A 26,499-nucleotide genomic window follows, 5' to 3' on the forward strand; every position below is an offset into this window, starting at 1 on the left:
CCAATGGGTCACAAAGAGTTAAACATGACTGAAACAACTAAAAAACAACAACAACAAATACAAGGTAAGAAAGAAAACAAACTCCTTAACAATTAAAGCTATTTTAAAATAGGCACACCTGCAGTGTATATGTGCGCATTCTGGTAACGACTTTCATGTCACTGGTAGTCTTCAAGCAGAGGCTGGATGCACACTTGGGCATGTTGTATATAGGACTCAAACTTTGGGTAGGATTTAGACAAAATAACATCCTCAGTTCCTAGACTATGATTCTATAATCTGTATATTAGAGCTTTTGTCAAAGTATTTTTTTCATATTTCTTATTACATTTTGTCCTCACGATAGACATTGCGATCACAGACTAATGATCTATGTCAATCATATGTCAATCAAACCAGGTAGAAACCAACATCTCAAGATAAGTTCCAAATGTGCATATGATTTAGAAATAAAGAGCAACATTAAACAAATAAGAGGAGCAAGAAATAAATTACTTGTCAGATCTATGGATAGAGGAAGAATCTAGAGGTGTAAGAAACCTTAGAGGTTCAATCAACTCATTTTTATAGATGAGGAAACTGAGGACCAGAAACATTGTCTTTCCCAAAGTCACACAGGTAAGTAGCAGACCTAGAATTCAAATCCAAGTCTTCTCACTCCAAATTCAATGTTCTTTTAATGACATTTTGCTTATTTCCACTATGTCCACTTTACAGATGTAGAGACAAAAGATCAAGTAGGTTAAATGGCTTGTCTGAAGTCATACAATTAGTGGCAGATGTAGGACTAGAATCCGAGTATCCTGACTCCTACATTGTAGGCTCTGCTTTCCTCATTAGCCTGCTCAACTTTTTATGTCTCTAAGCTGATATACAATTCCTTTGTCCTAGATATCTTCTCTCCCCTTTTTCTTATTTCTAAAAATATCATCTTGACACAGGGGTGGGAAACCTGCAGCCTCGAGGCCACATGTCGCCCTTTGGGTCTTCAAATGTGGCCCTTTGAATCCAAACATCACAGAACATTCTATGAAGCTTGGATTCAGTCAGAGAAGTTTGGATTCAGTCAACTAGCCACATTTGAGGACCTAGAGGGCCACATGTGGCCTCGAAGCTGCAGGTTCCCCACCCCTGTGCCAAGATGATAAAGTGGCTTCAAGGCTGCAGGTTCCCCATCCCTGATCTTGGAAGGTATGGGAGGCTTTTGGTCTAATCCAAGAAGACTGAGAAGTAGCACCCTCTGTTCCTGGTTGATTGGGTAGCCTTCATCCAGGACCACTGAGAGAAAGGAGAGGTAATCCACTTTAGCGCTGAGGGGCGAAGGAGGACAATGCGACTGGAAAATAAGTGAATGACTACTCATGTGAGTTGCAGTTTGTGAAATGGACAGTGTTATAAAACCCTGGAGAATCAACTAAAAACTATTTGAAACAACTAACTTCAGCAGAATTTGAGAATATACTATCAACTCACAAAAATCATCATAATTTCTGTGTGTTACCAACAAAATCCAAGAGGAAGAGATAGAAAAATTCCACTTAAAATTACAGATAGTATAAAATACTTGGGAGTCTACCTGTGAAGGTACACTCACAAACTATATGAATACAATTACAAAGCATTCTTTACACAAGTAGGTTGAGAAATATTAATTGCTCATAAGTAAGCTGAATCAGTAGAATAAAAATGAACATATTAGCCAAAATAATTTACTTATCTTGTGCAATACCAAACAAACCACCAAAAGATTACTTCACAGTTAGGAAAAAAATTTACCTGGAGAAGCAAAATGTTAAGTACTTTAAGGGAATTTATTTAAAAAATTGGGAAGGAAGAGAGCCTATTCATATCAAATATCAAACTATACTACAAAGCAATAATTATTAAAACAATTTGGTAATGGTTAAGAAACAGAGTTGTTGATCAGTGGAACAAATTAGGTGCACAAAATACAGAGATATGCTATAGTCTTGATGTCTTCTGCATTTATTCCAGGGCAACAAGCAAATGAGTGCAATAGATATGTATTTAATAGCTAGGATCTTTGGGTTTATCAAAATAAGAACTCACTATTTGACAACAATTATTGGGAAAACTAGAAGACAGTCTGTAAAAATCTAGATAGAAGCTAGTATCTCAAGATAAATTCCAAATGGGAACATGAAGGATCACATCATAAACAAATGAGAGGAGAAAGAAATTACCTGTAAGATCTATGGATTGGGAAAGAATTCATGCCCAAGTAAGAGATGGGGAAGGTCACAGAAGGTAAAATGGAAAACTTTCATCTTATAAGATTAAAGGGTTTTTTTGCACAAACAAAACCAATGCAGCTAAATTTAGGAGGGAAGTGCATAAATGGGAAAAAAAGTCTTTACAGAAAATTTCTTACATAGCAGATTGATTCAAATTTGCAAGAATAATAACCATTTCTGATAATCAATTGATAGTCAAAAGATATGAACAGGCAGTTTTCAGAGGAAGAAATTCAAGATACCAATAGCCATACAAAAAAAAGCTGTAAATCACTAATAATTAGAGAAACACACATTAAAATAACTGGTGGAGCCATGTGAACTTATCAAGCTGTTCTAGAAAGCAATTTGGAACTATGCCCCCAAACCTATTAAACTGTGTATCCCCTTTGATCCAGCAATACTACTATCATGTCTATACCCTAAAGAGCTCGAAGAAAAAGGAAAAGGCTCATATGCACAAGAATATTTATAGCAGCTCTTTTTGTGGTGGCAAAGAATGGGAAACTTAGGACATGACCATCAATTGAGGAATGGCTGAAGAAATTGTGGTCTGTGATTGTAACAGAATATTATTGTGCTGTAAGAAATAATGAAGGGAGGAGATGCTTTCAGAAAAATCTGGGAAGACTCACATGAAACAAGGCAAAATTAAGTGTGCAGAATCAGAACAATTTATACAATAGCAGCAGTATGGTAAAGACAAACAACTTTAATATTCTTAGGAACTCTGATCAACACAATGGCCAATCATTCTAATACTATCCACCTCAAGATAGAGAGGTGATGGACTCAGATTTCAGATCAAGATTGGGGGGGGGGAGATTGGGGGTATATGTGGAGGGACATGACCAAAGAGAGAATTTTGTTTTGTTTGATTTTATATGTTTGTAGCATGGAATTTTATCTTTTTTGCTTTCTCAGTTTCAGGGGAGTAGAGTGGGGTGGGAAGGAGATCATGGCATATTTTTGTTTGAAAAAAAACTATTAAATTAAAATAAATAAAAATATAAAAATAAAAATAAAAAAATATAAAATAAATAAAATAGGAAATGCTACTCAGGAAGCATTCCCTCCCCACCAAGAGGCCAGCCAACATATCCATCTAATCAGATGGCAGGTGGACAGTGGCATGGAAGAAATGGATTACTCTAATTTCAGATTATAGGATCATTGATTTAGAGTTGGAGGGGACCTCAATTAGATGATCCAGAGGTTACCAAACTTATTTGGCTTAGCATCCCCTTTTTAAAAAATTAGTTCGCACCCCCTGGAAATCTACTTTCTTTAACCCATTAACAAATTTTTTTTAAAAAATTGTGGCATTTCAGATATATATAATTTTTTAAATGACACATCTTAAATTTAATAATTTATTGTAAATTTGTGGGGGTTTTCCTGCACTGAAATTTTGATGATGCAATACTGCATCATGTAACCATATAGTATTGTATTATAAACAAGTCATCACATGCACATATTCCTGCCGATGCATGCTGGACTTCCCAACAATGTGTGACACACTCACCTGCCAACACTTGTTTTTTAAGACCTGTTGGTAGACTTGACCACTGATCATTACACCCTGCATTTTGTGTGTTTGTTTGGAAAATAATGTAATCACTACAACTTTAACTCTGTTACATGACAAATGAAACATGTAAACAGTTTTTTCAAAATTTTCTTCTCTTCTTTCCTTATGCTTCCACCGCCCCCCTATTTTTATTCAATGACCCCCATTTGCAGTTGAGGCTACTACTGTCTCCCTGGATCATTCCAGTGCCCCTAGGGGGAGATATTGCCCACTCTGGGAACCTACTTAGTAGTGCAAAATTACATAGGTAATAAGTATCAGAGCCAAGATTTGCACTCAGCTCTTTCCATTGCACCATTGTGGAGGATAGAAGGATGAATAAGGCATAGAGAAATTAAATGACTTTCCTAGGACTGTGGAAGAGGCCCTTTGACTCCAGATTCGTTCTAGTTTTCCTTACATTTCCTTGCTAATTTTATATTTATTGTTTGAAGAAGGCATTCAGGAAGGCAGGCTTGACAATAGACTCATAGGGACCTTGTCCATCAACCAACAAGATGTATTAAGCACCTACTACCTACTAGATATTGTCCTAATGTTCAAAGGCATCAGCTAAGAATCAGTATGATATAGGGTACAAGGACATTGTCTCTAGAGTCAGTCGAGTGGGTTCAGATCTAAGAGGTGCAAGTTATTTAACTTTGAACCATTGGATCTTAAATCCATAGTTGGAAGAGACCCACAACTAGCCCTCTGGTCCAATATCCTTCTTTTGACAGATGGAGAAACCAAGGCTCAGAGAGGCAACATAATTTTCCCAAGAGCACAAGTAGAAAGTGTAGAATTAGGAATAGGGACTTCCACATCCAGAACCAGTGCTCTTTCCACTGCCTCACTTCTGAGGGCCTCAGTTTCCTCATCATTAAAATTAGGTAATTGGATGAGACAATCCCCACAGTCCCTTCTTACTTTAGTTCTATGATTCTATATGCTTCCAACACCTTGATCCTATAAGCTTCCTGTAATGATCCTATAATTGGGAAGTACAGGAGGAAAGAACTGGAGGACTTTAAAGGATTAGTTACTGTTCTGGTATTACACAGACTTCAGTTTTTGTTTTGGTACCTTCCCAGACAGGCAGCTGTGTGCTATTCCCTTCACCCACGGGCTTCTTCCTTCCCCCCTTTCTCTCCCCAGAGGAGGAAGGGATTCTGGCTTCTGCCTTGACTATTTCCTGTTCTTCCCAATATTGTGGCTGAAGAAATCTATGGATAAGTGGGCCTTTCCTTTTTTTTTTTCTGATATTCTGCCTTGGTTGTCACCCTACTCCCAAACAGGATAATAAGTTCTTAGAACCAGAAGGGACCTTAGGGATAATCTAGGTTAACCTTCTGATTTTAAAGATCTAGAAAAAGTGAAGTGACCAATGGAGAGTCACTCAGTCTGGGTCACTCAGGGACCGACCCAGAATTCAAACCCAGGTCAATTCCAAGTCTAATGCCAAGAAAGGGTCTTGATCTGCATCAGTGGAGGGACTGTTTGTATCATGGATTCATGGAAGGATTGAAAGTCAGTAATAAGGGCTTGATCATGGTTTTTCAGTACAACCAAAACTACTTAACATTCAGCAAGAGGGTCTATAAGTGAATCTGTAGAAAGGCCACTAGGCTCTACCACCTGTTTACTACCTTAGACAAATCATTTACTTCTCTGGACTTCAATTTTCTCATTTCCTCTAAACTAGGTGTGGAGTGAAGAACTAGACTTTCTGCAGTCACTTCTAGCTCCAAATTTATGATCAAATGAGGTATATTTTGATAAATATGTATTGTTGTTGTTTGGTTGTTTACAGTCATGTCTGACTCTCCATGACCCCATTTAAGGTTTTCTTGGCAAAGATACTGGAGTGGTTTACCATTTCCTTCTCTAGTTTATTTTACAGATAAGGAAACTGAGGCAAACAGGATTAAGTGACTTGCCCAGGATCACACAGCTAATATCTGAGACCAGATTTGAACTCAAGAGGATGTGTTCCTGACTCTAGGCCCAGCCACCTAGGTGCCCAATTAATATGTATGTCATTTGCCCAATGATACATATATTGGCAACTAGAAATATAAAGAATGGATGAGAAGTTAGCCTTGTCCAGCTGAGATGGTAAGTTTTGGAGACAGAGCTAGAATGAGGACTTCTTTCAGTGGGTGAGAACAGAGAATGGGGCTGAGCAAGGCAAAGGACAATAGAGGGGGAGAGTTTTTAGCAGTGCACAGTCATTCCACAGCAGATGCAGTTGCCTCAGGAGAGGGGATGACCTGCCTTTCCACAGGGCTTAGAGAGCCCTGAGAGGTCCTACAGAGAGGTCTACCATGGTAACAGGAACAGGAGGGCTGGGTGGATGGCAGTTACATCCTCAGGGGTTTCACCACTGTGAGAGATAGCTTAGCTGAGTTGGAAAAATTGTAGTTATCGGGAAAAAAATTCTCTACCAGGATTGGGGAACCTGTGGCCTCAAGGTCATATGTGATCCTCTAGGTCCTCAAGTGTAGCCTGGATCTAAACTTCACAGAACCCCCAAAAGGATTTGTTTTATGAAATTTGGATTTAGTCAAAGGGCCACACTTGAGGACCTAGAGAGTCATATGTGACCTCCAGATCACAGATTCCCCACCCCTGGTAGCCCCTTCTTCCATCATATTGGTACTCTGAGACAAAGCCCCATTTGTCTCGTGTTAATTAGAGCTGCTTAGAGAGTCCTTGGTCCAGAGCATTTCTGCTCATTCACTTGAATCCAGGCTCTTGGGTCTAGGTCTGTCTATGCTTGGCAATACAAAAGGCTTATGACTTATTCTCAGCTCCACCCTGCTTCTGACTTCCAGTCCAGCTAAGCTTTCTCTAAGTTTCTTCCATCCTGTACCCAGCAAGTTGTCTCGTTTCCCTCTGCATTATTGCTGATTTAGACCAAAATGCATGCCTGATGGGTCCTGGATTCTGGGTTACCAGTCCATGCTGGTTTCCCAACTTCTATAGGAATCTCTAACTGCTGGGAGAATGACTGGGATAATTCCCAGCTCCCCTAATGGTGCAAAATGTGTTTGTTTTCCTGTCGTCCCTCCAATATTTGCAATTTTCTTTTTTTGGTGTGCTTTGTCAATCTGATGGATGTGGGTGGGACTTGGGACTGAACATAAAACCCTCTGTCATCCACTGGAGTATCAAGTGTTCTTCCATCTGCTAGGCCATGGGGAAGTCCTCCAGTCTAATCAGTGCATTGCTGGGACTACTATCCCTTTGCATATCTAAACAGCCAGGATGACATCCTGACCCCAGAGGAGGCAGGTGGTCAATAGTCGGAAAAAAGCTGTCAATTCAGAGGACTTGAGCTCAAATCCTATCCCAATTACTTAAAACCTATGTGACTTTGGACAAGTCACAACCTCTTGGGGATGCTGGCTGAACTAGATGCCCCCGAGGTCGCTTTTGGCACTAAAGCTCTGACTCCAAGTGTGGTACAATGTGTCCCAGCGGCAGGCTGGGAATCAGGAGACTGATCCAGGTTTGAATCACAGCCAAACAGGACAGAGAGGGTGGTGGGAGAGGGGAAATGATGCAGCTGGAGGTAGGGAGACAGAGAAGATGAAAACGGGAGAGCAGAAAGGAGGGGAGAGTAAGAGGCTGGAGATTAGAAGGGTAAAAAACTAGTTGTAGGAACATATTTTTCTAAAGCTATGGGTACATCCCCCTTGCTGTCCCACCCTTAAACTCAGGATGACTCAGGCTTCCCTCTCCCAATAACTCTGGACCCTGGTGACTCTATTTCCCTATGGATGAAGAATCGGAAGTCTCTTTCCATCAGAGCAATATTTGGATTTCCTCCCACAGTGTTTATATTTTCCCAGGAGCTGATGAGCAGCCCCAGACACGGCATCACCAGTGTTTCCAATTCTCCACCAGTGAAAGCTCCATCTAATCTCACTCTTCCAACTGGTTGTGGAGTGGAGAACCCAGCCCACTGCAAGGTGAGGGCAACGTTAGGAAGGGAGAGTACATGGCAAAGAGAAAGGGAGGGGAGGAGAAGGGAGAAAGGAAAGGACATAAGAGGGAGGAAGGGGAGGAGAATGGTGAAGGGGTTTAAGGGACCAAATGGGTCAGTGTTTGAGTGGTAACCACCACAGAGTCCCAAAGGGCACACCTCCGGTTCCCTCCCCACAAAAAGTGGCCCCCTCCCCACTCCCATAACCTCACCCCAGATGAATTGAGTTTGTTTGAGCCCCAGAGACATTTCAATCAGCTGGGGCTGTTTGCTGCCAGACCCAAGAACATAGTGAGAAAAAACAGCTGTGAGAAAATAGAAAAGGAAAACACACATATTCACATACACACACAGACCCTGGGACACTCCCAGGGCATCAGAAATAGCCCCTGGATAGCACATATTTCTCCCTGTTCTCAGTGACTCTGCATAGAGACACCCTAGCCCCCTTCCCAGAGGGGCCACAAGAGTTTACTCTCCATTGAAGGCTTGAAAGTCAGGGTCCAAGGACCCAGGTGTGGTAGGGGGGCCTGTAACCTCCTCTCTGGGGATGCCTACCTTCATCCAGAGCTATTCTACTTCCTCCTTGAGAGGCTTCTGGGATGAACCCTTCTGGGATGAAGCTTTGGGGGTAAGGCAACCTGGGAATACCCCCTATTTCCCCCAAATTTATCTGGATTAATCTTTGGAGTCTCCTGTCTTGCTAAACATATGGAATCTCTGGTAAGGACCTCAAGAGATGGGGATGGCCGAGATTGTGATGGGGGTGGGGAGGTTGAGGTGCCTCATTGCTAGGTTTTGAACTTTATCTGAGACTTCTCTCCCGGTCACCCTTCCCAGGGACCCTTTCATTCACTCCATCGTAATGACCCATGCTTGTGTGCCCTGCCTAGCACTGTTCTAGCATCTATTTCCTTCTTACTCCTGTCACTATATACTGCAGACCATGAGTGTACGTTTTCTAATGTTTGTAGACAAGGAAAGAGTATTTACAAATTCAGAAACAAGACAGCGGCAATCCTACCTGCACAGCCATCATCCTACAAGTCATTCTTTCTAGTCTCTTCTGTTTCCCAGAGCCCATCTCCGCACCCTTCACCATCCTTCCCATGCAGTTATCTTTCACTCCTACCTTACCCCCAGTATGCCAATGCTCCCTCAGATTCAAACTCTGAACTGCAGATGCTTCCTACCTTCCATTGGGGGGCCAGGCTTGGGGGACTGGTCAGACACTGCCCCACTCAGAGCCCTGCAACGCTGCTGGTCAGGCTGTACTGAGAGCCCAGATGTTGTGCTGCATGCGGACAGTGAACACAGCAGTCTGCCCTCCACTTCCCCTCCTCCCAGGCTGGGTGGGGAGAGTTGCCTCTGGGAGCCCCTGCCCGAGAAACAACTGCCTGAAATGCTTCCAAGAGGCTCAGCCGCCAAGTGGCTCCCTCCAGCCCCTCCACGGCCTCCCAGAACCATGGCTGCCTTTCCCCTCGGCTGGAGGGTGTGGAGGGGGAGGCAGCCTCTGGACCCTGACTCTTCCCCAATGACCCCCAGAGTATCTTGAGGGCCAGCTCCAGCTTTGATCTATTGCTCAGGGCCAGGCTGAGCTCTCTTGGTGAAGAGGGGAAAGTGCTCTGACACTTATCAATTGTCATACAATCCTGGAGGGGCTACACCCTAAATCCAGCAAGTCCTTCACTAAACATCTGGAGTCCCCTGTGTCTGGACCCAGGATAGTCCCAGGAGGCTAGGGGAAAATTTGGTTCTGACTTCTTGTTGCACAGACTCCTTGGTTAAGTTCAGCCTCCCTACTCCAGCTTCCCAATCCTATTTAAAAGCACAGAACTGGAAGGGGCCTTGAAGATCATCTAGTTCAACTCCCTTATTTTATAGTTGGGGAAACTGAGGCCCAGAACAAGAAAGCATTTTGCCTGATGTGGCACAGCAAGTTCATGGAAGGGGTTAGGACTAGATCCCAGATCTTCTTACTCTAAGACCCATGTTAAGAGTCTCCTGCAGGTAGAAGATTGTTGGCTTGAATGTGCCTATAATGACCTCTAATGCTTTCACTAGTGGATTCAACCTGTCAATCAACAGGAATGTATTAAGCAACTACCATACCCTAGGCAAAGAGGGCACAAATATGAGAGTCAGACAGACTTTGCCTTCAAGAAGCTTCTAGTTCAAGTAGCAGAGGGGGAGGACACATGCTCACAGATAAACGTAAGACATCCACAAAATAAATACCCAGTGATGAGGTCTGGAGGAAAACCGACTCCACTGGAGAATCAAGAAAAGGTGTCTTACAGGAGATGGTACTTGAGCTGAGGCTTGAAGGAAGCTAGCGCTTCTGAGAGGTAGGAGTGAGAATGGAGTGAATTCCTGGCATAGGTGATAGCCTGGACAAAGGCATGGAGGGAGGAGAGGAGTATTGTGTATAGCGAACAGCAAGTAGATGGTGCAGAGAGTGTGTGTGTGTGTGTGTGTGTGTGTGTGTGTGTGTGTGTGTGTGTGTGTGAGAGAGAGAGAGAGAGAGAGAGAGAGAGAGAGAGAGAGAGAGAGAGAGAGAGAGAGAGAGAGAGAAAATATTAGATCATGCTTTATTTCATCCCTTTTCCACGGCCTCATCAGCTCCCTCAATGACTCCGTAAATGAACAGAGGCTGAGCCTGGAGTCAGGAAGACCTGAATTCAAATCTGTTTTCAGACATTTACTAGCTGCATGATCTTTGGCAAGTCACTTGACTTGTCTGCCTCACTTTACTCAACTGTAAAATGGGAATTAAAAATAGCACCAACCTACAAGGCTGTTGTGAAGAGCAAACAAGGTAATGTTTGTAAAGCGCTTAGTACAGTGCCTCGAATACAGTATGGGCTTAAAAAATGTTCTTGTCCTCACCACCTCCTGTTTTGGCACCATGAACAAGACCAGTTGTGCTGTTGTTCCCAGATGTGGCATGACGATCTACTCCCTAGTGGCCTGGTCCCCTGTAACTTTCAGGACTAAGGTGCCCCTCCTATCTAGTACATCCCTTTGTGTACTGTCTCCTTTTTTAGAATATAGCCTCTTTAAAATAAGGGCTGGCTTTCCTTTCTGTATTTTTATTCCCAGCAATTAGCATAGTGCTTGGCACACAGTAAATAGTAAAGCTTAATTAACTCTTTTTGATTCATTTCATTCAAGTAGTTAAGAAATAATCTGCATTTTGAGTGAATTGAGGATGCACAATATTGTATTATTAGACACTTTAGGGATGGCACCTGTCTGTCATTCATTCAACAAGTATTTGGTTGCTTTTTGACTTGGGGGTTTGTTTGTTTTTGAGGCAATCAGATTTAAGTGATCTGCCCAGGATCACACAGCTAGTAAGTGATTTGAACTCAGGTCCTCCTGACGCCAGGGCAGGCGCTCTAAACACACTGCGCCACCTCACTGCCCCTTAACAAGCATTTGTAAGGCTTCTACTATATCTGTGCAAAGGGAGATCACACACTTAGACCTCGAAGGGATTTTGATCAAACCTCCTCATTTTATAGATGAGAAACTTGAGGCCCAGAGAGGTCCAGTTACATGCCCACATCACATAGGAAATATCAGAACCAGAATTCAAACCAAGGTCCTTTGTCTCCAGATCAGTGGGAGGAAACAGGAAGATGAACAAGGTAGGTCTAATCATCAGGGAGCTCAGAATCTACTACAGGAGATAAGACAAATGGGCAAAATATCACCCAGGATAATCCATTCACCCACAAAGAGAATACAAAAAAGATATGACCCACTGGACAATAGTCCCATTTACCCAGGGTATAACAAATGCCATAGCTGTCCTCACACAGATGCAGGAAAATGTCCAGTCAGCCTAACGACTACCTGCTTTGCTGCTAGAAAACATCCAGGTCTCACACACACACACACACACACACACACACACACACGCACACACACGCACACGCACACGCACGCACGCACACGCGGTCATAGATTTTGAGCTGGACAGGATCTTAGAGGCCATAGAATCCAATCCCCTTTAGCTTAGGAAGGTGAGGTCCAGAGAGGCCATGTAGTAGCAGCATTCAGTGACAGAGGGAAGATTTAAATCCAGGTCTTCTGACTTCAAAAGCCATAGAATGCTCTCAACACTGGACCACCCTTCCTCTCTGCACCCTAGGTGCCCTCCACTTACAGTTTCCCCAGCTTTGCTGCTCAACTAGATCAAAAGGTGAAGCATCTTTTTTTTTTTTTTTAAAGGAGACAGTTGAGGTTAAGTGACTTGCTCGGGGTCACACAGGTAATAAGGTGGAATTTGAACGGAGGTCCTCCTGACTCCAGGGTTGGTGCTCTATCCACTATGGCAGGTTAAGAATCTCAAGGGGGGAAAATGAAAAAAAAAGGGGCAAGGAAGGGGACCTAGTAATTCCAGATCTCAAACTAAACTACAAAGCAGGAATCATGAAAACTATCTGGTATCAGTTAAAAAGGAAAGTAACAAATTAAGCATACTATACACATATGCATACATATACACATACTATACACAAATGTACAAACAGCAGGTTTATGGTGTTCAATAAACCCAAAGACCCCAACACTGAGGTAAGGACTTACTATTCAATGAAAACTTCTGGAAAGCAGAAATTAGGTTTAGATCAACATCTCACAACATATACCAAGACATGTTCTAAATGGATATATGACTTAGATAAAAATCTCATCATAAAAAAAAATCAAAGGAACATAACATGAAATAGCTTTTGTAGCTATATATAGAGGAACAATAGATAAATGTCACATCATAAAAAAATAGAGGTGCAAACAAGGAAATATATTTTGCAGCTATGGATAAGGGAAGAATTAATGATCAATAAAAGGATAACAGCAGATAAAATGAATGGTTTCGATTACCCAAAATTTAAAAGTTTTTGCATAAACAAAAAATATAGTTGAAATTAGAAGGGAAGCCATTAATTGGGGAGAGAGTCTTTGGGCAAGTTTCTCTGATAAAGGTTTCATGTCTAACATATGTAAGGAACTGATTCAAATATATCAGAACAATAAATAAAGGATATCAACATACAGTTCTCAAGGGAAGAAACCTAAACTAATAACAGCTATATGAAAAAGTGCTTCCAATCACTAATAATTAGAGAAATGCAAATTTAAGCACCTCTAAGGTTCTATCTCACACCCACTGCTTTGGCAAAGATGACCCCAAAAAAGGAAAATGACAACTGTTGGAAGGACTGAAGGAAAACAATCACATGCATTATTTGTGGGAGCTTGTGAATTGGTCTAGGCATTCTGACAAGCACTTTGGAATAATACACCCGAAGTTACTGAAGTCTGCATACCCTTTGACCAATCACTACTAGGCCTATTCCACAAAGAGATCAAGAAAGAACATATCTCTACACACACACACGCAAAATATTTAGGAGAGCCTTTTTGGTTAAAGCAAAAAAACAAACAAACAAACAAAAAAAACCCCTGCAAACCAAGGAAGTATCTATCAGTCGGGGAATAGATGAACAAATTATGGTATATGAATGGAATGAAATATCATTGTGCTGTAAGAAATTATAAGAAGAGTGATTTCAGAGAAACCAGGAAAGATTTGTATCAACGGATGTGTAGTGAAGTGAGGAAAATGAAGAAAAATTTATAACACCGACACTGTAAAGAAAAAGAACTTTGATAAGTATGAGAACTCCTTGTCAATGCAGTTACCAACCATGAATCCAGAAGAAAAATCTATCCTATACCTTTCCATCTTAACTAAATATTCTTGCAACTAGGTGTCAAGCTGGGTTGTTTCTACACTGTCATAGGGTGAAAATGTTATTAACAGCTTCTAATTTAGGGTGCCCTGGAACAAAATTTCAATCACCCTCTTAATTAGACCTCTGGGAAAATCCTAAAACCAGCTTCTTGATGCACTGGGATGGTATTCTCATGGAGAACTCAGGAGGGAGTGGCCTGTCCAGGACACAAGATAGCCCATAATAGACCCAGAGGACCATAGCTAGATGGAATAGCTCAGAAGCTAAGTACCATCAATTACTGGACTAAGTAGCTTTCTTTTTATTTAGACTTCTGGTTAGTAAAAGTAATAACAAGAATGGTTAATATCTGAATAGTACCTATTATGTGCCAAGACCATGCTAAGTTCTTTACTACTATTATCTCATTTAAGCCTCACAATTGTGGAAGGTAGGTGCCATTATTATACTCATTTTTCACATAAGGAAATGGAGGCAAATGGGTTAAGTGACTTGCCCAGGATCACACAGTTAGTAAGTATCTGAGACTGGATTCAAACCCAGGTCTTCCCAACTCCAGAGGCCCAACTCTCTAACTACTATACCACCTGTCCCCAATGACCTCACTTTGATGAATTGTTTCTGATACACACACACACACACACACACACACACACACTCTTTTACTTGTATTTATTTATCAATAAATCCTAGAGAAAGCATGATTGTGGTCTACGTTGTAGATCAATGGGAATAAGAAGGGAAGGAAAGAAGTAGGTGCTATAATCAGGCACCAGATGGGGTGACAGCAGCAGAGGAAAGGAGATGGGTATTTAGGGACTGGGTGCAGGAGATTTCTGAAACTAAGAAGTTAAAAGTAGGTCAGGAGGCTTAAGGTCTTGACCTGGGATTCAACGATCAGTAAAGATTTAGAAAATAGTGAAAAGTCAAAGCCAACGGCAACAGTCCACTGGACTAAGGAGGAAAAACAGGATGGTACAGAAAGCACGCTGGATTCGGAGCCAGACAACCTGGGTTTGAATCCTCTCTGTCATCTCCTCCCTGTGTGACCTCAGGCAAGACTCTTAATCCCTTTGGGCTTCTGCTCACTCATCTGTAAAATTAGGGCATTGGACTGGAAACATAGGTTTCCAAAGTGGGCGATACCACTTCCTGAGTACTGGGATGATGGGGTAGTAGCCTCAGGTGCAATTGGGAAGCATGGAATAAAAATAAGGGGGCGGTAGTAGCATAAGGAAAGAAGAGAAAAAAAATCTGAAAAACCATTCATGCATATTTTATCTATCATGTAACAGAGTTAAAGTTGTAGTGTAGTATAAAGTTGCTTGTGTAAATACACAAAATGCAAGTTATAACCAATCAGTGGTCAAGTCCCCTGGCAGGACCTAACAAGCAAGTGTTGGCAACTGAGTATGTCGCACATCGTTGGGAAGTCCAGCATGCATAGGCAGGAATATGTACATGTAATGATGCTTACAATATGATGCTTACAGTTACATGATGTAATACTGCATCATCAAAATGTCAATACAGTGAAAAACCACAAATTTGCAATCAACTATTACATTTAAGATGCATCATTTTTAAAAAATTATTTTTTTAATAATGCAAATTTCAGAAATGGTAAAGGGTTAAAGAATGTAGATTTTCAGGGGGGCACCGAGTAATTTTTTTTGAAAAGGGGGTGGTAGGCCAAATAAGTCTGGGAATCTCTGGACTAGATGATAGGTTCTAAGGTCCCCTCCAACACCTTTGAAGAGCTGGTGGCCTGAGCAGCTCAGAAAGGTCTAAGGTTAGAATCTCTTCATTGACTTGTTCCCCACCTCTTTCTACCTGGTCTGTACATAGGGGACACCCCATAAAGGCAATGTCCTGAATGTAATGAGGTAGACTGAGTTTTCCCTGATTAGAGTGAATATAGGCATGGGAAACAATCAGGTGATAACTGCAGAGCCTGATCACAAACCAGTTCTTTCCATGTTTTAGTCAACATTTGAGGAAGTCAACAGAGAGACATTGGGGCTAAGTAAAGAAAGTATTAGGCCTGGAGCCTGAAACTGGGTTCAAGTCAATAAATACTCAGACAAGTACTGACCATGAACTTCTCAACTTTTTGAGACTAAATTAGAGACATCTGCTGAGAGACATCCCTAGAGGGAGTTTCCACACTGGAAATTGATCATTAAAAATAAATGAATGAATGAATGAATGAATGAGTGAGTGAGTGAGTGAATAAATAACAAATCTGTTCTTTATTATGAGAGGGACTCAGAAGAAGGACAATTAGAAGAAACAAACTTTACATGTATCTCTCCTCTAGGTCTCTGTAAAGATTAGTGTAAGAATATGTATTAGCAGTAGCTGCAGCCACTGCCAGTGGTACTTAAAAAAAAATGTCTCTTTAGCCAATTTCAGTAATTTGGGTGTTTATCGCTGTCACAGTCAATCCCCATCTATAGAATGCATTAACAGGGATTCTTAATGTGTATGTATGCTTGAGTGGATGCTTGTGTGTGTGTGTGTATGTGTGAGTGATGGTCACTTTTGCAATTCAGTAGAGTCTATTGACCTCAGGATAATTCTCAGAATAATTTTTTAAATAGATGAAACTATACAAGATTATTCTCTATATATTTTATATATGTAGTGTGTGTATATATGTATACAAATATACATATATGTATATATGTATATGTCACCTCACCCCCCCAAATCCCTGCATTAATGAACAGTAGAGGAGTTAGGCCAGGGGAAAGATGGTCTGCTCAGTGGCAGAGGCAGCTGGAGTCTAGTCCTCATGAGTCTCTATGTTATAATGGAAAAAGTGGCTAAGGCTGTAATAGATAGCCAAAGTCACCCAAAAACTTTGTCCTTCCCACTGCTCTGCCCTCCCCAACTCCCAATTCTCTTTGTAGCTAGAAAAGTATCTCCTAGATTATTGTCACAGAGTAATTGTGACACCTACTACAGCCAGGCCACATTTTGAAAGTCAAGAAGTCTAGGTTCAAGGCTGACCTGGGTCACTAAACCAGGGAACAAGTCTTTTAACCATTTTGTTTCCCCATTTGGAAAAGAGGCATAGCAATGTCTGCCTTAGCTCCTTAAACGGGTTGTTATGAGGTTCTGCAAAAATATATATAAATGAGTTTTTAAAATTATGAGGTATTAAATAGGACAAGATATTGTTTTGAAAAATATTAGGTGCTATTTCTTCAGTTCATCCCAATGATCTCAGTATGACAGCCTTGGTGCTCCAGTAGCATCCCCTCAATACCAAGCACAGTTAGTGGGACCCCTTACAGAAAACTTAAGGGAAGAGGGATCTAAGAGTCTCAAAGAATGGGCTCGTCTGGAGAGGTCACAATCTGCAACACTGGAGGTGAGCTACAGGAGAATAGGGAATGATTTGGATTTTGTCTTCGTGCCTCCAAACACTTAAGCAAGAAAGCAGCTAGGTGGTGCAGTGGATAAAGCACCAGTGCAGGAGTCAGGAGGACCTGAGTTCAAATCTCACCTCAGACACTTGACACTCTCTAGCTGTGTGACCTCGGGCAAGTCACTTAACCCCAATTGCCTCATCCTGAGTCATCTCCAGTCATCCTGATGAATATCTGGTCACTGGATCCAGATGACTCTGGAGGAGAAGTGAGGCTGGTGACCTGCACAGCCCTCCCTCACTCAAAACAAAGTCAAGTGCAAATCATGTCATTATTTCTCTGATGGCATGGTCTTCTTCAGCAATGGAGGACAAACACAAAAATCCAAGCACTTAGCACTGGACCTGGCACATAGTAGACACCTGATGAAAGCCTACTGATTAACTAATGAGATTATAGATCCTATCTGAGCATTTGAATATCCTTATTGACTATATAAGACTGGAAAACATAATGGATACTTTGGTCCCCTAGCTGGAATCAAAGCCAAGTCACACAAAAACTTTGTCCTTCCCACTGCTCTGTCCACCCCAACTCCCAATTCTCTTTGTAGCTAGAATAGTATCTCCCAGATGTATTATCATAGAGTAGCTACCTACTACAGAAATCTATTGGACTTCAGGGGCCCTAGTGGTACTTGTGAAAGCTAGTCCTATCAACAGTCTTCTTTCCTCTTGGAATTATTTTCTTTTTGAACGCCACAACTTCTATGTCTGGGGAGGTGGGACCCTAATCCAATCTCTCTACCAACTGCTATGCCAAAAATCCCCAAGCAACCAAGAAAACCTCAGAGATAAAAACAGAATACTCTCTCCAATTGAAAGTTGCTGTTCTTATGGAAAAGATGGAGATATTGGCTAGCTAAGATGACAGCTAGTTGGATAGAGAGCTGGCTTGGTAGCTGGACAAAAGAATATCCATTAATCAACTTGAAGGACATGTCTGGTGAGGTATCCAAGATATCTAAGTGGACTCTATGCTATTTAACATTTTTTCTAACCTGGATAAAATCATAGATGCTATGCTTATCAAATTTGCAGGTGCCACATTTATACAAATTTGCACCAAGCTGGGAGGGAGTGCTAGCATTCCAGAAGATAGGATTAAAAAAAATAAAAGCCTAGAATGTTGAGTTGAATGTCAGAAGAAGAGATGTAATATGGACAAATGCAAATTTGTACACTTAGGCTCAAAAAGTCAATTCACAATCATAAGATAAGGAGGCACGGCTAGAGAGAGGTTCATTTGAAAAAAAATCTGGGAATTATAGGTGACTATGTTTAATTCAAGTCAGCAGTGAGATATGGCATCCAAAAACGCTAATGCTACCTATTGCAGTGGGAGACGTAGTTTCCAGGACTAGAAAGGTGATAGTCTCACTGTTCCTAGCCAGAACACTTCTGGAATATACTTTTCAGGTTAGAGCACTGCATTTTAAGGAGGATAGAGTGAAGAAGAGGAGTCCAAAGGAGGGCAAAATGGATGGGGGAGGTTCTTGAAAACCTGTCACATGAGTATGGCTGAAGGAACTGGGGGTGTTTATCCTGGAGAAGAGGAGGCTTAGCGGGGAACTGATAGCAATTTCCAAGCACTGGAGCTATTGTGCTAGCATATGGAAAAGGGATTAGACTTTTTTCCACTTGGTCCCAGAGGAGAGAACTAGGATCAATGGGTGTAAGATATAGAGAGGCAGATTTAGACTTGGTGGGAAAAACTTCCTAAAACAGAATAAGTTAGGGCTAGTCTCAGAGGGAAGGCATTAAGATTGCGAAAGACTGAGAAAGGATAGAGAAGGTGGGAGTTTAACTGAAATTTGAAGGAAGCCAGAAAAGCAGAGGGGTAGGAGATGAAGAAACAGAAGGTTACAGGTACAGGAGACAAGCAGGGAAAATGCTCAGATTGGGGAGACGCACCGAGGCTGTGCTCAAGGAAGAGCAAGAAGGCCAGTGTCACTGGGCCACAGAGGATGTGGAGAAGAGCTAAGTAAAGATTGGAAAGGTAGGAAAGGGGCAACCACACCAATAAACTGCAATCACACACAGAATTAAGTTAGATTTAAGGGAGAATTTCTTGATAGCAAGAGCTGGCTTTAGGAAATTAGGCCAGAGGCCAAATGAGAAAGTCTCTTATTCCTGAACATGCTGCATGCCTGACAGCGCTGTTCTAAACAGTGAGACAGGAGAAGGATTCATCGAATCCATCATTTGCCTTGCAAATGTTGATGTGACAATTTACGCCATCTGGGCAGAGCCTTTCAGGGCCTGTACATCGTCGTGGCTGACGCAGCCACCTCGAGGGGGGCCCCAACCTCTTCTCCCTGCACAGACTTTCCATCTCCGACAGCGGCAAGGCCACTGGCCTGCTGGCCTGCAGAGAGTGGAATGCAATCTCTGGGCTCTCAATCTTGCACTGCTTACGTTTTGTTTCTAGGTTTTGTTGTAGCAACCGCCCAGGGGAAGCCAGGTATCCATCCCGGACAGAGAGGCAGAGAGGCCCAGGGACCATACTCTGACGTCTGGCCTGGAGGGTCAACGCACCACCGCACATTATGTAACCTCTCCAGCCTTCTCTGAATTCCAGAAGGAGGGTGGCATAAGGAACCTGAGACCCGACTCTCTCATGTCTCTCTGCTGCCTGCTTGCTCAGAATTTGGCCCATGGTGTTGGCCCAACACTCCCAGAGTGCCTGCCAGGGAACTGACCCTCGTTTTCTCTTTACTGAGTGGGAGGGAAGAAGGAACAGCAGGTACTTGAGTCATAGGCCAGAGAATTCATAGGCCTTCTAATCCAACCTCTTCTGGAGACTGAAGCCCAGGCAGTTTAAGTGACTGGCCTGAGGTCACCTAGGGTAGTAGCAAGCAGCAAAGCTAGATCTTCAAGCTAAGTCTTCTGACTCTACACCCCATAGTCTTTCTGCTACCTCACACTGCCAGTCCACCAAAGGGCTTGAGAAGCTGTCTATCTCTTCCCTATTTCCAAATGCTAAACATATTCTCTACTACTTTGCCCATCCCACTCACATCAAGGCAAATTCCCTTTGCCCATCTGCTTACCCAGTCTAAAGTTATCTCCTTCCTGAGATTCCTCTAGAATTTTAGTTCTGAAAGATAGGAGCATTGCAATCAGGTGTTAGGATTAGAAAATGTCTGGGGGGGTGCTGCTTTCCCCCTATGTGGGGGAACCAGGTTGAGCCTCAAGAGCCCATAAGGAAGACCCTACAGGGATGGCCTCGCCCCCAAACCCCCACTGACCACCAGACTAACCTGTTAGCCTCCGCTCCCTTGCCCTCTTCCAGAACACCTCCCAGGCTCTGCTGGTGGAATCCTTGATATGCTCACTGAAGGCTCTCCGGAGCTGAGAGGGTCCCCGCACACCCACCCCAGCCCCTGCAGCCTGGCGGAACTCCATCCAGGGAAGGGCTGGGGGGTAAAGATAGAAGGAAGGCCTGATTGTCTCAGAGAAACTCCCCCTGTCCCAGTCCTGCACTCCTGGCTCCCTCCTTCCCAACTGGATGGTGTGCGAGGCTCTGGAGGAGACGTCTGCCTACGATTAGTTAACACCCCTTTTGGGGAGAGAGAATGAGGGAGGGAGAGAGCAACTCCTTCCCAAGCGCTGAGGTCAGGCTGAGCTGAGAAGGAAGTGGCTGCCCACTTGGGTCTCAAAGCCCCGGAGTGCACACTGCACACGGTGTCAGTAAGCCCGCCCTTCATGCCCCTGTGAGGAACAGAGGAGCGGGTATCCCCAGGGCAGTATTTCTGGGGGAAAGGGGTGACTGTTCTGTGAAACCACTCCTCTCCAACACACACCTACACTCTCTCTGTCTCTCTCTGTCTCACTCTCTCTCTGTCTGTCTCTGTCTGTCTGTCTCTCCGTCTCTCCCTCCCTTCCCCCCCTCGCCCTCCCCCGCCCCAAGGCCCTGCCTTTATACTTAATCAGCTCCTCAGCTCTTTATCTACTCATGTCTTATCAGTTCACTTTTCCATTGCCCATGGCTCCTTCTGTCATTTGATTTGTCTGCAGGGTTTGTGGGAGTCAGGAAGAAATAGCACTCGTTGCTGCCATTTCTTCTCATTTTAAGGGCTCCCCTCCTTCTGTATTATTCTTCTAAGATCCCAACCATATTCATCCATCACTTCTTTTCAAGCTTGCTGGATTGAATTCTCCATTCACAGTGCTATCACTCTTGTCTTGGCCCACATGGCTGGGACTACCAAAACACTGACCTCATCTCCCACCTTTGTCCGTCTCTCTCCTCCAACCCAGTTCTACACATGGCTCCGACACGTGGGAATACTCACAGTTTAAAGTTACATAGTGCTTTACAAATATAGAACATTCTCATGTTCAGGCCCTTCTTGAATACTTTGGTGACATGGGGCTCACTCTCTCCCAAGATGCTTTATTTGTCTGAAAGCTCAAAAGTTAGAAAGGTCTCCATACTGAACTGTGACTTCTATGCTGTGGACCTAGTTCTTCTCACTGGAGTGATACAAAACATATCCAAGCTCTTTTTCACATGAAACACTTTCAAAATTTGGGTTTGCTCTCATGTGCCCCCTAATTTTTTCCTTTTCTAGGGCAGAAAATCCTCCCTTCCTTCAACCATTCCAAATATGACATGGTTTCTGTACCCCCACAGTGCTGGTCCCCAGTCCTGGATGTAATGGGAAACAGTGTGGTACAATGGAAAGAACACTGGGTCTGGAGTGAGAAGACCTGAATTCAAATCATACCTTTCCTACTTGTTACCTGAATGACTTTAGACAAGTCACTTAACCTCCCTGGGCCTCAGTTTCCTCATCTGTAAAATAAAGGTGTTGAATTTAGATGGCCTCCCTTATAGCTCTTAACCTATGATCCTGTTCCAAATGATCAAGGTCTTTTTCTAAAATAAAGTACCTAGATGTGATCTGATGAATGCAGACTAGAGTACAGTTGCACTGTCACTTTTCTCATCCTGGATAATACAATAATTCAGCCTAGATCCCATTAGTTTGATTGTTTTCCAGTCATGGCATGAACATGTAGGGAGGGCTCACTTCCCATAGGGGAGGCTCAAGGAAGGCTTTGTGGAAGAGGCAGCATGTGAACTGGGCCTAATAAGATGGATAACATATCAACAGGAATTCCTGTTGACATCAAACCCTTCCCCAGCTTTCCTTGTCAGGGTTAGATCCTCCCTGAAGTCGTAGTCAATCCTTCAGGGAATTTGCAGATGATAGCTAATGCTTCATAGACAGAATCAGGGATTTTAAATGATCTTCATGTCCAGAAAGCAATGAGGTAAAATTTAATGGTGATAAAAGTGAAGTCTGGTGCTTAGGTTCAAATAGTCAAACATACAATGGGGAGATATGACTTAACAGCTGTTAAAGTGAAAAAGATTTAGAAATATATATACACATGTGTACATACATGCATATGTATCTACATATGAAATCTTGAGAAACAGCTCTTCTTATATGACTAATGCTGGCAATTGCAAGATATTTTGCCTCTAAGTTCAATATCTCTAGGATAAAACATAAACCCTTCCTTCTGTTTAGCTTTTAAAGTCTTTCACTACTTGGCCTCAACCATCTTTCCCAACTCATTGGACATTACTCTCTATCTAGAACTCCTTAATCCAACCAAATTGGCCTTCTCATATGTTTTTCATGCATTGTACTCTATCTCCCATCTCAATGCTTTTGCATAATCTCCCTGCCCGGAATGCACTACCTCTTCACTTCTACCTCCTAGAATCCCTCTCTCCCTTTATAATACAGATTTCAGGGACTGGGAAACCCTGAAAGGCTTCCCGTAGATGGTAAAGTTCCTTAGGGGAGCACTTAGAGCTTGGTCAGACATGGAAGACACCAAATTCATTCACTGCATCCTGGGCCATCATCAGGCATCTTGACTTTTCTCCTGCTACCAGGACTTTGATGACTCAAGAAGAAAGAGTGAGGCTGAGGACTTTGTGCCATCCAACTCACTGGAAAATCAAGATGCCACTCTGTGGTGTCCTTGGTAGTCTTGAACAGTGAAAGATCAACAGCAAAATTGTTGTTGCCTTAAAGGCAGGACTCTTCCTCTTGGTCTGTGTATTCCTAACTTCAAAGATAGTGTTTTGTATATGGCAGACAACATGTCACTGAATACATTGCATTGAAAAACACAAAGATCCTTTTTCACTTTCTCCCCCTCAAAAATGGCTCTTATTTGCCCAGGAATGAAACAGCTGGGACCCTGAAATTTTAGGTAACTCACTGAGCTACCTCTGATAAGACAAACCACTGACTTGGCACTCTGGGTCTTTTCTGGAAAAGTCAGTGGCACCCCCAAGGAACAACAGTAATGCTTTTAAAGAAAAAATTAGAATCTCCCAATCACATGGGTCTCAAAGCTTGTCTATGCCTGAAGTAACATGCTAGTCTTGAATTTGTATGACATATTAAACTTCTACGCTCTCTCCCCTCTGTCATATCATTTTATCTTCCCCCACAACCTTCTAAGGTCAGCATAGAAGGAGTTATTTCTATTTTGCAGATGAGAAAAAAGACTCAGAAAAATGATGTGATTTGGCCATTCCTAGTCTCCAAGGTCCTCTTTCCTTAGATACCTCGTCCTCTTTCCCCTACAATGATTATGATAATTGTAACAACAACAACATATATGTGTGTGTGTTTGTATAAAGAGAGGAAGGGGAAGGGAGAGAGGGAGAGAGAGAGAGGGAGAGAGAGAGAGAGAGAGAGAAAGAAAGAGGGAGAAGGAGAGGGAAAGAGAGAGAGGGAGAGAGAAGGAGAGAGAGAAAGAGGGAAAGAGAGAGAAAGAGAGAGGGAGAGAGAGAAAGGGAGAAGGGGAGAGGGGGAGAGGCAGAGAGAGAGAGAGAGAGAGAGAGAGAGAGAGAGAGAGGGAGGGAGGTAGGGAGGGAGAGAGAGAATGAGAATATTTATTGTGTGCCAGGCACTGTGCTAAGTGCTTTACTACTATGATCTCATTTGATCCTCACAACAACCTGGGAAGGTAAGTGCTATTATTATCCCCATTTTGCAGATGAGAAAATTGAGGCAAATAGACAGAGTTTAAGTGACTTGCCCAAGGTCACACAGCTAGGAAGTATCTAGGTAAATTTGAATTCAGGTCTTCCTGACTCCAGGTCCAGTGTTCTTCCCACTGGACCACCTTGCTGCCTTTGCACCTGACATAGTTGCCTCTCTTCCCTTGAGGTCACTCATCAACAGAATCATATGTTGGGGTTGGAGGTTCAAACCAATGAATCACTGGCCGCATGTCTTCCTGCCTCTCTGTGCCCTTAGGCTGACTCACAAAACCTCCTTGGCCCTTCGGTTTCTCCAGCTGCTGAAAGGGAAAGAACTGTTTACTTCCAGCCAAGTGGGGGTGGGAGTGGGGCCCAAGTAGGGAAGGAATGCTGAGGTTCCATTAGGAATTTTTCCCAGAAGGGGCAGTGAGAAGACCAAGGTTGAAACTTTTAGTTGAGTGGGAGCAAGTGTTAGCCTTGTCTTTACAGAGTAAACCCTGTAAGGGAAATCCTGTGTGGGGGCCAGGGGTGGCAGGGGGCCAGGGGTGGCAGGGAGCAGGGGCAAGAAAGGGGCAGAGCAACAGCTAGGAGAGAAAAAGGCAAGGATGCAAAAATGAAACTAATTCTTAACCACTCAGCAGTGTTATTCAGCCCAGATTTCAATATCTCCATAGCACAGGTCCCCAGACCACGAGTTATTTATTCTGGAAAGGATTCATGGATTCCCACAAAGCCATTGTCCTGCTTCCATTGTAAACAAGCTGTTAGGCTAAAATGGGGCCATGTCATGAAATATTGGTGAGAAATAAATAAATCAAGGAAAGGAACTAGATTATTAACTAATCCATCCCATATGCCGAGGTGTGGGGAGAGGAAAGGGGTAATGGGGGAGGACAGCAACTAAGGAGACCTAGCCCTCCTCCAATTTTCTAATGTAAAATTTGGAGTACTTGTGCTCTGTCCCACACATGATAAGATGAGTCCAAGTGTGTGGAAACCAGTCTCTCTGAGGCCTGGTGTTTCCCCTGACATAAGCCAGCTGGAATTGGGGGGAAAATGGGTGGGCATGATCAGGAGACACAATGAGCGACATAAGCTGTGTGAGGCCTGAGGATTAGGCTCCAGCCATTTATCAGCAAGAGGTTTAGATTTTCCATGAGAACACTGACATTCTGCCTTTGTCTCCTATGCTAAAGATGGTGTGGGGGGACATAGTCACCTCCCAGGACATGTACCCAAGAATGCTCTGGGCCCCTCCTCATAAATATGCTCTTTTGGCATTTGAGAATTCACTCCATTTCATCAAATATCATCCTCTCCTGGTTATCTAGGAGGAGAGTAAAACACAAGGGGGAGAGGGGGTTGGGTTCTCTGCTTGGTGGATTACCTTCAGCCAACTTTTTAAATTGAAGACAGCTTTTTCCCCTGCCCAGCCAGAGGAATACAAACCATTACCGACTGCAGATGGGATCAAACAAAATATGGAAGGTTAATTTACTTACCACCAAAAACTCGTGATGCCTTCTGAAGTCTTGGAGTGTCTATCTGCAAGCCTCACGACCAAGTCACCTAGGAAAGATGTAGAGTCATGGGCACAGGCAAAGCAGTCATCCTGGGCTGTGATTTGAGATGCCTCCATCACTCCTCTCATCTTAGGCTGAAACTCAAAATGAGCCAATTTGTACAGCACTCCTGTCTCAGGTATAAATGCCAGGATTCCTACTGGGCTTCTCCAGCTCAGGTAACTTGTTGGCCAGGGGTCAGATGAATAAAAGTCAAGTCCAGAGCAAACATTCCTGGCTGGATTGGAGCCTGGCTGGTGTTCTGCAGTACAGATGGTGTCAATTTTGCCAAAGGCAGCAAACAATTATCCTGGTTCTCCCTAAGAGCTCTGAGCACTGTAACCCTCCTCAGTCCACCAGTCCTCCAACACTCACCTTCTCTGGGAAGCCTGCCCAGACAATTTCAGGCAATACCACTCTTTGGCCTTGTAGAGTGTCCATGGCATTTACTATCTTTGGAGCACTTTATTATTTCTTGTCTTGCATTTAAAAAAAATAAATTATTCCCTGTATTCAGTGCAGAAGAAAGGACCGAGTTTGGAATCCCAGAGATCCTGAGTTGGAATCCGGACAGCACCAATTATTTCTGGTGTGCTGTCAGTAAGTCACTTACCCCTTCTAGGCACTAGCTTCCTTATCTGTAAAAGGAGGGAAGTGGAACTAGAAAAAAAAACAACACAAAAACTCAAGAGTCCTTCCCACTATTAGCTTATCTAAGAAGATGGAGGGTGACCATGTAAGAGCTCCTCCCAGATCTGTTATTAAAGGGGTGGGAGAAGCAGAGAAGGGGTAGGCCTAGGCTGCCACCTAAACACTGGCTACTCCCGGGCCATCACTGTAGTCCACAGAAACTCATCCTCCTGCAAAATCAAATCAGCTCTCAAACTCAT

The 26,499-nt window shown here is 43.0% G+C and overlaps 1 protein-coding gene across 4 annotated transcripts in view; it reads right to left on the minus strand.

The window, feature by feature from the left end:
* LOC140518617 (rho GTPase-activating protein 7-like) overlaps nucleotides 1-25,964 on the minus strand; it is a 127,941-nt gene extending 101,977 nt beyond the window's left edge. For 2 of the 4 annotated variants that reach the window (XM_072630926.1, XM_072630925.1), the window contains exon 1: nucleotides 25,550-25,964. Coding sequence is in view for 2 of the 4 variants with exons in the window: in XM_072630923.1 (XP_072487024.1) it covers nucleotides 9,013-9,286 (274 nt within the window). In the remaining 2 variants the exon portion in view is untranslated. Of the gene's footprint in view, nucleotides 1-9,012; nucleotides 9,350-20,286; nucleotides 20,534-25,549 lie in introns of those variants that run through there. The other 2 variants (XM_072630927.1, XM_072630923.1) reach the window with 2 other exon arrangements.
* Nucleotides 25,965-26,499: the final 535 nt, after the last annotated feature.

This window comes from Notamacropus eugenii, chromosome 1 (genome assembly GCF_028372415.1).
Source record: "Notamacropus eugenii isolate mMacEug1 chromosome 1, mMacEug1.pri_v2, whole genome shotgun sequence".
In the NCBI taxonomy this organism is placed as follows: Eukaryota; Metazoa; Chordata; class Mammalia; order Diprotodontia; family Macropodidae; genus Notamacropus; species Notamacropus eugenii.